A 13,359-nucleotide genomic window follows, 5' to 3' on the forward strand; every position below is an offset into this window, starting at 1 on the left:
TCGCAGTTTTCTGGGGCTAGCCGGATATTATAGAAGGTTCGTACTTGGATTCTCACAGTTAGCTGCTCCCCTTACGAAGCTTTTGCATAAAGGTGTGAAGTTCGAGTGGGGTGCCACTCAAGATCAAAGTTTTGAGGAGTTGAAGAGTCGGTTGGTAACTGCACCGGTTCTTGCCATGCCCATCACCGACGAGGAGTATACCGTCTACACCGACGCATCCGGATCTGGTTTGGGATGTGTATTGATGCAGAAGGACCATGTTATAGCATATGCTTCTCGGCAGTTACGATCACACGAACAGAATTATCCGACCCATGATCTGGAGCTAGCTGCAGTGATCTTCGCTTTAAAGATTTGGCGGCATTACCTGTATGGAGTGAAGTGCCGTATCTTCACGGATCACCAAAGCTTGAAGTATATCTTCACTCAAAGGGAGTTGAATTTGAGGCAGAGGAGATGCTTGGAGCTGATGAAGGACTACGATCTGGATATCCAATATCATGCCGGAAAGGCAAACGTGGTAGCAGATGCGCTAAGCAGGAAGAGTCAGATCAATCTGGCATCGATTATCACCAGCGAGACACACCTCCTCGAAGAAATGAGAAGAATGAATCTGCACGTGGGTGCATCCCGTGAGTTTGCATTGGAAACCTCATCTCGATTGATTGGAGCGAGCAATAGTGCAGGTACAGCTACAGTTGCCTCGATTATCTTGGCTGCGGTCGAGGTTCGACCAGAGTTACACGAGCAGATTCGAGCAGCACAACAAGAGGACCCAAAGTGCCAGAAATTCCGACAACATTTCGAGTCAAAGGCAGACTCGCCATTTCAACTCCACGAAGATGGTATTCTGCGGTTCCATGACCGCATATGCGTTCCGAATGTCTCAGAACTGAAGAATCTGATTCTGTCAGAAGCACATGACTCGGGGTATACCATTCACCCTGGTGAAGTCAAGATGTATCAAGATCTAAAGCGATATTTCTGGTGGCCAAAGATGAAAAGGAACGTGCAAAACTATGTGGAGAAATGTCAGGTCTGTCAGCAAGTTAAGGCAGATAGACGGAAGAGGGCGGGCTTACTAAGACCTTTGGAGATACCCATGCGGAAATTCGAGTCTATCACTATGGACTTCGTGACTGGATTTCCGAGAACCGTTGGACGATATGATGCCATATGGGTGATAGTGGATCGGTTGACGAAGATTGCACACTTCATTCCACTCCGGATCGAGACATCCGGAAGAGAGCTAGCCGATTTGTTCCTGCAATACCAGTTTAAATATCACGGATGTTCGCGACACATTGTCTCCGACCGAGACCCTCGATTTACATCTCACTTTTGGGAAAGCTTTCAAGAAGCCATGGGCACGAAACTGAGATTCAGTACAGCCCATCATCCGCAAACCGACGGTCAATCCGAACGAACCATACAAACATTGGAGGACATGCTTCGATCCTGTGCTTTAAGTTTCCGAGAATCTTGGATCAACCACTTGTACTTGGTAGAGTTTGCGTACAACAATAGCTACCATTCAAGTATCGGAATGTCACCACAAGAGGCACTTACAGGACAGCAGTGTCGCACACCGCTATGGTGGGGACCCGCAGGTACGTATTCACCTACCGGACCTCAGATGTTAGAAGAGATTGCGGAAAAGACGAAAGTCGTTTTGAGTCGGCTTAAGTCGGCCCAAGAGCGACAAAAGAAATATGCAGATGTGCATAGAAGACCGTTGGAGTTTCAAGAAGGGGATCACATGTGGCTTCGAGTTTCACCCGTCAGGGGTGTACACCGATTTGGCGTATCAGGCAAGTTGAGTCCTAGATACATTGGACCGTTTCAGATTTTGAGGCGAATGGGACCTGTGGCATATGAGCTTGCATTGCCACCAGCATTGGACCGGGTTCATCCGGTGTTTCATGTGTCACAATTGCGCCGATACGTACGAGATCCTTCTCATTGCATTAATCACTCGGACCTGCATGTCCAAGGTGACTTGTCCTATCAAGAAGAGCCAATGCAGATATTGGACCGAAAAGAACAGCAACTACGGAGCAAGACGATTAAGCTTGTCCTGGTCAAATGGGGACGCCATTCGACTAAGGAAGCAACATGGGAACATGAGGAAACCATTCGTGAGAAGTACCCGGAACTATTCAACGAATCAGGTACGCAATTTAGTTCAGAGGACTGAACTTTATTCTAAGGGGGGGAGAAATGTTACGTTACGAAATTTTTACAATTAAATTAAAATGATTTAAAAGAAAGAATCAAGTTAATTGTGTTAATAAAATGGAAATTTAAACCTTAATTAAGGTTTCCCTAAATAAGTAAGTTAATTGTGAATTGAAATCGCGTCGAAATTTCGAGATTTCGGAACTTTATAGGCTCAGTGCGGATGGAGTCCATCCGCAGTGCGGGTAAGGGTCCATCCGCAGTGCGGGTGGGGTGCATCCGCACTCATTAAAATTCTGTGTTGGTCCAAAAATCGGCTAAGTAGTGAGTGCGGATGGGGTCCATCCGCAGTGCGGGTAAGGGTCCATCCGCAGTGCGGGTAAGGGTCCATCCGCAGTGCGGGTGGGGTTCATCCGCACAAGGCTCGGATTTTCTTGATTTTGGTCTGAAAACTTTCTAAGTCCCGAGTGCGGGTCAAGCCACCCGCAGTGCGGATGGGGGCATCCGCACTCAGGGTGATTTTTGCCCTAAAACTCAAATCCAACCTTCTCTCTCTCTCTCACTTCACCATTTCCCCATTTCTAAGTTATTTTCGTCCAAGAGAGAAGGAAAAGAGCCCGTGAGTTTCCGTTTCTTTCAGACTCCCGATTGTTGCGAGAAATCGAGTTTGGAACCGAGAAAGCAGCCGAGGATCTCTCCGAACCCTTCTATTTGGTATTTCTTTCTCTCCTTATTTCTTTCGAAAACTCGAATTTTCTCGATTTCTCAGATTCTCGTTTTAAACCCGAGATTCGTGTTCGAATTGCTCGAGGACTAGTTCCTCTACACTCCTTACTAGTTTGTTTGCCAATCTTTTTCCCGATTTCTTCCGATTTATGAAATCTGATTTCTAGGGTTTCGTTCTAAAATTGAAAGTTGGCATAATCGTGATTTGATTTGCTTAACCCGACCAATTAGACTTGTAATCGGTAGGGTTGCCTCCTGATCGTGAATTTTTAGAACATTTAACGGCTGATTTGAGGTTTTGACCAAATTAGGGTTAACCAAATGGTAAATTGAAATGAACCGAGAACCAAAGTAGTGAAACGGTGATTGATGGTCACCAAATGGAGAGTTGTATGGTCCAGAGGACCTAGATGAGATTTTGTGTAGTTTTAGAGGATTTTGGTAAGAAAGAAGGAACCGAAAAGAATTGATTTGGGACTGTACCAACCCTAAGTAAACGTATGGACCACTGAACCCGAATTAAACCAAGTAAACGTATAATATAGGTGTAGGCTCGGTCGAGCAAGAACTTGCTAGACAATACGAGACGTCCGATCCTTAAGCTAAGCGGTACGCTCGTCATAATAAGGTGCGGGATTCTTGGACTTGTTTGATACTTTATTTTCAGGAATTAAACTGTGTATTCGTTTGTCATGTTGAATATCATTGATTGCATCATTGAATTGTGTATAGCATTTGCATAGCCCAATCAAATTAAACTCGAATTGATGTGACTTGAGTGATTTGCATGCTGGTATGGTTGTAGGTTGTGTCGATCTATTATGATCTGATTTGATTGAAAGTCACCACGATTTGATTTGATTTGATTTGATTTGATTTGATATGTGTGTGAATGGATTTACGAAGTTAAGCACTTGGATCCAATGAATTTGCCAAGTCGGGCTGTATGCTGACTTGGATTCTCAGGATCCTAAATGGCCTTAGGTGAACGGCCCTCGATATTCCCAATACCGGTTGGGACGAGGGAGGGTGATTATGTTATGAGATGTGTGATTGGAAATCGTGGTTGACTTGTGTAACGTCTATGGCTCGGTAGCATTTTCCTACGTGTTAATGCATTTGAACGGTCGATTGAATATGACGAATATTGGAAACGATTCTAAAGTGGATTTTCTTTACATGATTTGAACCAGACCTTAATAAACTGTTAAGCCAAGCGGTTGCAGATGGGTGTCAGATAAAGGGTCCAGCGGTTGGCCATCTGTAGGTGTCAGTAACCCTACAGATGTGGGTTTGATAAAGGTTCAGCTCGAAAGAACATCTGTAATTGCTACAAGCCCTACTGAACTGAGTTAGGAATCGAGTTAAGCCAAAATATATGTTGTGTTTGAGATTCATCTTGGAAATTCCGTAAACTGTGTTTCAGGTTGATTAACTGTTGTCGAGTAGTGGCATTCTGTTATTTATGTTTTCTTATATAACTGTTTGCATTGTTGTTGTTTGGGTTTCATTATTGAATATAGAGTTTGATTGCAAGTCCAATAATTCAAATGTGGCAAATTCGCACTGAGAATTTATTCTCACCCCCACCTTCCCCGTTATTTTACAGGTATTGGTGCGAATGATTCCGGAGAGGCACGAGAGCAGTAGGCCTTAGTAGCTTACCAGTATATGACCCTAGATAGCTTTTGTTGTATAGATTTAGGGTAGGCCTCGTGGTTGGTATCCGGATGAGATACTTTTATTGTATTATATGCTGACCAGACTGTGTACTCTGATATATATATATTAGAAACTTGTTTGAATTGCTTGTTGTTTGGTTTTAAATGTGAGTAGCCTTGTAAGCATACACGGCGTTGTATGCTTACGGCGGGGGACTGTTACGACCCGTGGCCGCGGGGTGTGACATAAATACTTTAACACCATATGCTTCTAAGTCGTTTTTGCATTTTAAAAGTCTAAATAATCGATTCAAACCGTTCAACATGATATCCATATTAAAATGTGTTCGGAGACCAAATTTTACATTTTTTATTTACTATTTTTAAGGTAGGTAGAAAATCATTGTTTTTTTATGGTTTAGAATCTTCTGAATCAATGGATTTTCTACCTATCTTAAAAATAGTAAAAAAAAATATAAAAAAAATATAAAATATGGTCTCCAAGCACGTTCTAATATGAATATCATATTGAACGGTTCGGATCGACTGTTTGGACTTTAAAAATACAAAAATAACTTAATAGACATATGGTTTCATAAAAAAAATGAGTGAGTCTATGGTACTATGCATATTACGATTTGGTAACGTGCTACGGCTCTATATTCGAGTTTTCAAATCCTAACGGTCGATCCGAACCGTTCATCTTGTTCTCCATATTAATATGTGTTTGGTGACCAAATTTTACATTTTTTTTTAAATTTATTTACTATTTTTTTATATTTATTGAAAATCACTGTTTTTGGATGGTCATTTTCAGATCAAGTGATTTTTCTAAATATCTAAAAAAAATAGTAAAAAAATTTCAAAAAATGTAAAATTTGGTTTCCAAACACATATTAATATGGAGAACAAGATGAATGGTTCGGATCGACCGTTAGAATTTGAAAACTCGAATATAGAGCCGTAGCACGATAACAACCCGTGATATGCATAGTACCATAGACACACTAAAAAAAAATTGTATATATAAAAGACCCAAAATTTTCTCCCGCCCCGGGCCCCAAAAACTTCAGGACCGGCCCTGATCAGAATTCACACAAATATTAAAGAAACCTCATGAATTTGAATTCTGATCGGACAGTTTCGATTTAAATAAAAATATTATGTTATTCAGAGGATATGAATTCTAGGGAGGCACTTGCCTCCTGGTGAAATTATTATTTCATCGTTTACAAATATACTTTCAAATAAGTATTTGTAAACCTATACTTTAAGTAATCGGGAAGTTATGTTTTATTGCATAATTTTTTGAAAATGTCTAAAAAATATCTATCTATATAAAATATTATGAAAATATACTTGATTTATAAATATATATATATATAATTATGTTCCCTTGCACAGCCTCCCACCTGTGTGCAGGTTATGATAAGCCTCGTAGAATTAGAGCCCAATAAAAAAGCCTGCTTTTGTTTCCTCCAGAATCGAAAGTTAATTAGTCCAATATCCAATGTGTACTTTGAACATAATTTGCCTTGGAAGTTTAACCATTAAGGGGAATGGATGGATTCATACAATGTATATTATTAAATGAGCATTTATAGCTTGCCTCTTTGGGGTTATATATGTGATTCATCTGTATTTGCTAAACAGATGTGGAGCTTCTAGGGAAACGAATAGTCGATCACCTATAGCTCTATATATTGGTGCTAAAAACCTCTCCTAGAATGTCAGTTCATATGTCATCTATTAGTTCAATCTAAATTCCACTAATTTTTCTTTGTTATAAATCGTCTTCTCATAACTCATGGAAAATTCAGCATCACAAAAACACATTAAAGTCGTGCACCATTTCAAATTTGAGGAGTCAGAGATGAAAAGGCTGGAATCTGAGCAATTTGTTTCCTCCCCTGTATTTCATGCATTGGGCACTGAATGGGTCATTGACTGTTACCCACAAGGTTCACGCCTAGAGTTGTGCTTGCATGCTTCTTTCATTGTTAGGCTTCGCGGTAAATATAAAGTCGTGAACCCAACAATCAGTTTGAGTCTCATGAAGAGAGATGGCAAAACATACACACTTCCTAAACAGTATCTAAAACGAGACGAGGTAGAAACCTTCACGTATGCGATACAAAAGTCTCCTTTTCGGCAACAGGTATTTGCTTATGGTGAACTAACTAATTCTAACATACAGTCATTGTTGTCGAGTTATGTCAAAGATGGTAGTGTTGAATTAATTTGTAGCATGAATAGCACAGATACACCGCAAACCTTTGAGGTGGTGAAATCATTTGATTTGCACAGCCAAATTGGGAAGCTCTTGGAAAGGGGAGAGGGGGGCGTCCGACGCCCATCGGACCACTTTTGTGTTCGATGGGTTCGCTCACCGTCAGATCTGCTTTAGGATTCGTGTGTACGGATTTTATAGCAGACGCGAAATTGCGGGCGCGAATCCTAAAGAAAATCTGACGGTGAGCGAACCCATCGAACACAAAATTGGTCCGATGGGCGTCGGACGCCCCCCTCTCCCCTTGGAAAGTACCGAGAAAGCTGATGTAACTTTTCAAGTTGAAAATCGTTCTTTTATGTGCCATAGATTAATACTGGCAGCACGATCTCCTGTGCTTAATGCAGAGCTTTTTGGAAATATGGCTGAGGCAACAGAGAAGCATATTCAAATCAAAGATATGTCCCCTGAGGTATTTGAGGCACTTCTCCACTTCATTTATATATACCGATTCTTTTCCCTGTTGTGATTCTGATAAGTCATCAATGAAAATGGCACAACATTTGTTTGTTGCTGCTGATAGATATGCAATACAAGGGTTGAAGGCATTATGTGAGGATATGTTATGTAGTCCCATTTCTCTTGACACAGTAACCACCACTTTGGCTTTGGCTCAGCAGCTCAATTCTACTCGGATAAAAAATGCTTGCCTTGATTTCATTGTGGAACCAGGAACTCTAGCTAAATGGATGCTAAGCGACAAATATGAAGATTTGATCAGAAGCTTCCCATCCATAATGGATGAAATAAGAGCCAGAGTCGATACAGGACCGCCTTTCAAGATTGTTAAAAAGCGAAAAAGAATATAGCTTTATAATTCTATATATGCAGATTTCTTCTTTAAAAAAAAAAATCTATGAAGATGTCTTTTTATATATTTTGCAGTTTTTTTTTTTTGATCTAGCAATTATGAATCATTTATATTGAAAGTAATGTTGGGTTTGTCTCTTCTTTGAATTAGAGTGCATTTTTGTTACTTCCAGTCTTCCAGTCATTATTTTGCATGTACAGGGCAATTTTGCTAGTGGTGTTTATTAGAACAGATGTTACTAATTGGTATCATACTAGATGAGAATGACAATTTCATTGATCATTAGTACTGTAATTAGTAATGATTTTGACTTGTCACATATAGCTGCAAAATTCTAGATCATTTGAATATATAGAATTAAATTAATCCCTAATTAAAAATTCCACTTCAAACACAATTACGGCATGTAGCCATGTACAGAGGCGGAGCCAAGTGAAGTCGGGTGGAAACTTGCCGAGCCTCGAGCCTTGACCCATTTTTTTTTTAAAACTGTTCTATATATGTTTTTTTTACAAAAAAAAAATATATATATATATATATATAAACATATACTTAAGCTTCAGAACATTATAGAATTTTGCCTACACCAGAAATTTTTCCTTGTAATATATATGCTTTTATATTCCATAAGCATGTGAACTTTATTCTAAATGTTATTATTAAATTTAGTGATTGAATTGAGTAATAGTCTTTATTAATGTATTTCTCATAGGTAGAATTCAATTTCTAAATATATTTGAAAGCTGGAGAGCAGTAAAACAAACAATACTAAAAATAAAACAGAGCTCTTATCTTATTTGCAATATTTGGGAACTTTCGGAGGGAGAATGAAACAGGGTTATACATGCAAAATTTACATTATCTATACTAATTGTATCCAGAAAATGTATCTTTCATCATGTACCTATTTTTATGCATAACAGTCTTTCTCAAGTTGGGATTGTATATATATTGATCGAACTCAACTTGTGCAATTATTTGAAAGTTTGAAGTATCCTATGACTTTGAAAAAAAAAAAATTGATATAATTGACCCATTGTTAATTACTTGTTCACTGCAGAAAATATTTAGTAAATTATTTCTCTGAAATATCATATACTTAAAAAAATTATAAAATTAACTCCATCCAGCCCAGCGCGCTGCCTCTCCCCTGTCTGTGGGTTATTAGCTACGTAGAATTAGGAACCAATGAAAGATATGCAAAATCATTGTTTTTTAGAAAATTCTAGATCATAAAAAATAATGATTTAAAAAACAAATTTAAAAATAGTAAAATTTGGTCTCCAAGCACAATTTAATATGGATATCAACTTGAACAGTTCGGATTGATGTACATATAGTTGCTGATAGATATGCAATTGAAGGGTTGAAGACATTATGTGAGGATTAGCTATGTGCAAACATTTCATTTCACATGGTTACGGCCACTTTGGCTTTGGCTCTGAAACACAACTCTCCTCGGTTCAAAAATGCTTGCTAGATTTCATTGCAGAGCAAGGACTATTACTTTGTTGGACATTAAACGACGAATATATAGATTTGGTGAGAAGCTTCCCATCCATAGTGGCTGAAATAAGAGGCAAAGTTGGTACCATACCGTCTTTCAGGAATATTAAAGTGAAAAACATAATAGCATATTTCCTTCTCTGCAGATTTTTGTATTATATATTACTAGTATCATATTCGTGCGTTGCAACGGGGATATATTATAACAAAAAAAAATATCAATGAAAATAATAATTATCCAAAAATTAAGACACATATTAATAGAAAATTTATATGATTCTGTATTTTTAATTAATTTTAATCGTGATCTCTGATAACAATTTGATGATGTTATGATTCTTTAGTTTTAAGTACCAATGATATCAAATAATAGCTCGATTCGAATCTAATATCAAATATCGTACAACAATTCAATATCGACATATAATATGATATCAAAGAATATAAATAAAAAGTGTTATCATGCGTATGTATAGGATATATATACATACACACATATTATAAGAGAAATACATATTCACACACACGTTCCAATATAGATTCTTCTTCTTCTTCTTCTTTGTTTCCAATTTAGAATATACACACACACACACACATATTGATATCTTCTATGTTGGAAACATATTCTAAATTGCTGACAATAATATAGAAACAAATTAGAAAGAGAAATAAGGAAATAAAAAGAATCATTTCCATTGTGATCCGTATAGAAATGAAAAAGAAGTAAAGAAACAAAGAAATAAGAAAATGGAAGGTGGAATCTTCTCAATTGAAAAGGAGAAATATGAAAACAAAGAAATAAAAAAAACATATAAATATAGCTAAATTTCAGAATCTATTCAATTTTAATTGTAATGTATCATATGGCAGCACATGTGGTGAGTATGTTTTTAACTAAATTTAGACGTCTATATATAAAACAGATGTATTTAATAAAAAAAAAAACAAATTATGTAATTGGAGGGCTGAGATCAAATCCAAAGCTTCATCTTTCAATCATAGCCGTTGGTGGATCGGACACCCAACGTGCTTAATAATAGAATGGAAAATGGAGATATATGAAGTTTGTTGTGTTTTTCTTTGATCTAGCAATTATGGATCATTTATGATGAAAGTAGTGTTAGCTTTGTTAGCTTTGTACTGCTTTTAGGGGTGTACAACGGGCGGGTCAATGATATTTTATTAAAATTTGAACCCAATCCGATTACACCGGGTTAAAAAAAAAAATTACTTGACCCACCCATAACCCAACCCAACCCATCTATTTTTTTATATACGGGTTATTACGGGTTATGCGGGTTAGACGGGTTATTAATTCAAGCAGAATTTCTGGTATTGTCAAATAGCCCTTATTCTATAGTAGCTATACTTTTTTATGTTCATCTGTGTATGGACCAATAGCAACGTTGCACTTGAATGCATAGCGTTAAAAAAAATTCAAAGAAACAGAAAGGCAAAAATATATCCAGGAGAAACTTATAGTGGGCTCCACAATTCAGTGACTTACTGACTTGTCTAATATTAACCTAGGTATTAAGCAACATACCCTAAAAAAAAAAAAAAACACCAGTGCAGCAAACCTAATACAAAGCAAAACAACATAGCAATCCTGATTCAAAAGAGCAAATCATACCAAATTGAAAAAAATCCAAACTGACAACTAAAGTATATATAAAACCCCATTGTAAACTTCAAAATCAGCACTCAGCAGTTCAGCACCCATATGCCTTAAGCTTTAACCTGTTCATCAGAGATTGTCTCTATACCAAGGTAGCATAAAAATCAGTTTAGAACATGCATCATACTTCTGGTTTTTGCACCAGAATTGAACGAGACATTTTACATAAAAATAAATAAATTAAGGAAAACTAATTTCAGATCAAGTGAAAACCAGAAGTATAAACTCTAGGACTAGTAGTATGATGCAAACAATCATTCAGATCAAAGAGCAAATAATTACCAGAAGTATAAAAACCAGAAGTATAAAAACTAGAAGTATAAATTCTAGAAATAGATGTACCAGTTCTATTGTACATAAAAAACTTGAATATCAAATAATTACCTTTAGCCTTGAATTGTAACTCCAGCATTAGATGACTTTGGTGCTGCATGTTCTGAAAAAAAATTATGAATGTAAAATTGTATGTCCAGCAAGATTAAAACACAATTTAATTCCATCACAATAAAAATATAAAGTACTTACCATTTGTTGTTATATCATATTTCTCTACATCTTCCATCTCCTCACGAGGATCATAATGGACCGCAGCCAATTCTGACCACACACCAGTGCCTCTACAGTTTTTGGAGAAAGAGAGCTTCTGAAGGGGTCAAGGATCCGCCCACCTGTACTAAAGGCGGATTCAGATGGGACTGTTGAAACCGACATTGCTAACACATCCTTGGCCATCAGAGAAAGAATTGGATACCTCAAGGCATTGACCTTCCACCATGCTAGTATATCAAAGGAGTTGTCATCTCCGTTGTCGCATGCTTCAGCCAAATATTTTGCAACTTCTGACTTGCTTTCAACACAATCTTCTTCCATTAAATGACGTTTAAACTGAGACTTCACAAACTTTGAATAGTCATCATCTACATCCATAGAACCAAGCCCCTCATTTGAACTACTAGCCACACCTTTCAATGTATTATGGCAATCACGTCTCTACCAGTATCCACACGAACAAAGCCAAAATCAACAATCAGTCGATATGCTAGTATCGATCTGAAAGCCCCGTCTTTTTCTCTTTCTTTCTCTCTTACGGTTTCTGATATGTGGAACAGAATTTCTGGAACAACCAAAAACGAACTGCTGCATGTATATTTATAATACTTATGCATCCATTCAGTTGCACCATCTGGATGCATCTCTTCAGAAAACGTAATCTGATCTGAGATCAGATCAGATCAGATCAAGAATTTGGGCCTAGCCCAATAAGACTCAATATATTAATTCAGCCCATATTATTTGGCCTGTAGAACATTTCTTACACTTTCAATGCTGCACCTCCATCAGCACTAGAGTTCATTTCACCATGGTGTTGAAGATAATATGTGTATAAGCTCTCCATTGTATGCTCCACATTTCTAATTAGATCATTTGCCATATCAGTTGGGTATATCTGCTCCAAGCAAAACTTCACATATTTCAGTTTATACCGGGCATCTAAAACAACAGCTATGTAAAGCAATAGGTTAAGATTGTCGGGATTTTCCCAATACTTCTCCAATTTTACTTTCATACCCTCTGCCACAAATTTTAACTCATGATCACAACCCTTGCTCATTTGGGTTAAACATGTTTGAATTGACACAAGTTCATGAAAAAAACAGTTAGATGTGACATAAGAAGACCCAGAAAGACGGATTGTAACTCTATAGAATAATTTCAAAAACTTGACAAAGCATCTAGCTTTGACCCAATCTTCTTCTACTGGTGGTGAAACAATTTTACCTTTTCCTTTGCCCTTGTTGTTGTTTCTATCATCTTTATTCTCAATCTCTTCATCTGCACCGAAGTATGATCGATAGTCCCTATCTATATCACCAAGCCTCTCAAATGCCTTCTCAAATTTCTCTGCACACTCTAACATCAAGTAAGTTGAATTCCACCTAGTTTCCACATCAAGACACAACAAACCTTTACTCTTTATCTTCTCCTTTTCAACACAATCCCTAAATGCGGCTAATCTTTTAGGAGATGACTTAACATACTTAACTGTCTTCCTAATACTTTGGACTGAATCAAAGTGCTCATCCAGACCCTCCCTCACAATGAGATTAACAATATGAGCACAACAGCGCAAGTGTAGGTACTTGTGATCCAGAACAGTACCTCTCCAATCTCTAGTTTTTCGTTTCAAATAATTAATTGCACCATTGTTAGAGGATGCATTGTCTACTGTCAAAGTAAATACACCACTAATACCCCATTCAATCAAACAATCCTCAATGGTTTGCCCAATTGTATCCCCTTTATGATCTGGAACTACACAAAAGTTGAGTTTTCTTTGGTTCAATTTCCAATCATGATCAATCCAATGTGCTGTTAGACACATATAATTCATGTTTTGAATCGAAGTCCAAGTATCTGTTGTTAAGCACACACGCTGGTTCTTTAGGAATTTCTTCAGTTTTACCTTTTCTTCCTCAAAAAGCTTAAAACAGTCCCTACTGACAGTAAC

The 13,359-nt window shown here is 37.4% G+C and overlaps 1 protein-coding gene across 1 annotated transcript; it reads left to right on the plus strand.

Annotated features, from left to right (window-relative positions):
• The first annotated feature begins 6,372 nt into the window (after positions 1-6,372).
• On the plus strand, positions 6,373-7,664 carry LOC144553902 (BTB/POZ and MATH domain-containing protein 2-like). Its single transcript, XM_078302082.1, has 3 exons — positions 6,373-6,909; positions 7,203-7,267; positions 7,379-7,664. Exons 1-3 carry the CDS (start codon positions 6,373-6,375, stop codon positions 7,662-7,664), a joined length of 888 nt encoding a protein of 295 aa, XP_078158208.1.
• The last annotated feature ends 5,695 nt before the right edge of the window (positions 7,665-13,359 follow it).

Source organism: Carex rostrata, chromosome 5, assembly GCF_964058835.1.
Source record: "Carex rostrata chromosome 5, lpCarRost1.2, whole genome shotgun sequence".
NCBI classification, from domain to species: domain Eukaryota; kingdom Viridiplantae; phylum Streptophyta; class Magnoliopsida; order Poales; family Cyperaceae; genus Carex; species Carex rostrata.

What these genes read in the sequence shown, in the direction of transcription:
- LOC144553902 (XM_078302082.1), top strand. Translation starts at nt 6,373, where the DNA reads ATGGAAAATTCAGCATCACAAAAACACATTAAAGTCGTGCACCATTTC. An exon ending in TGGAAAGGGGAGAGGGGGGC is followed by an intron (nt 6,910 to 7,202) that starts GTCCGACGCCCA and finishes TGCTTAATGCAG; the next exon opens with AGCTTTTTGGAAATATGGCT. An exon ending in TCAAAGATATGTCCCCTGAG is followed by an intron (nt 7,268 to 7,378) that starts GTATTTGAGGCA and finishes TGCTGCTGATAG; the next exon opens with ATATGCAATACAAGGGTTGA.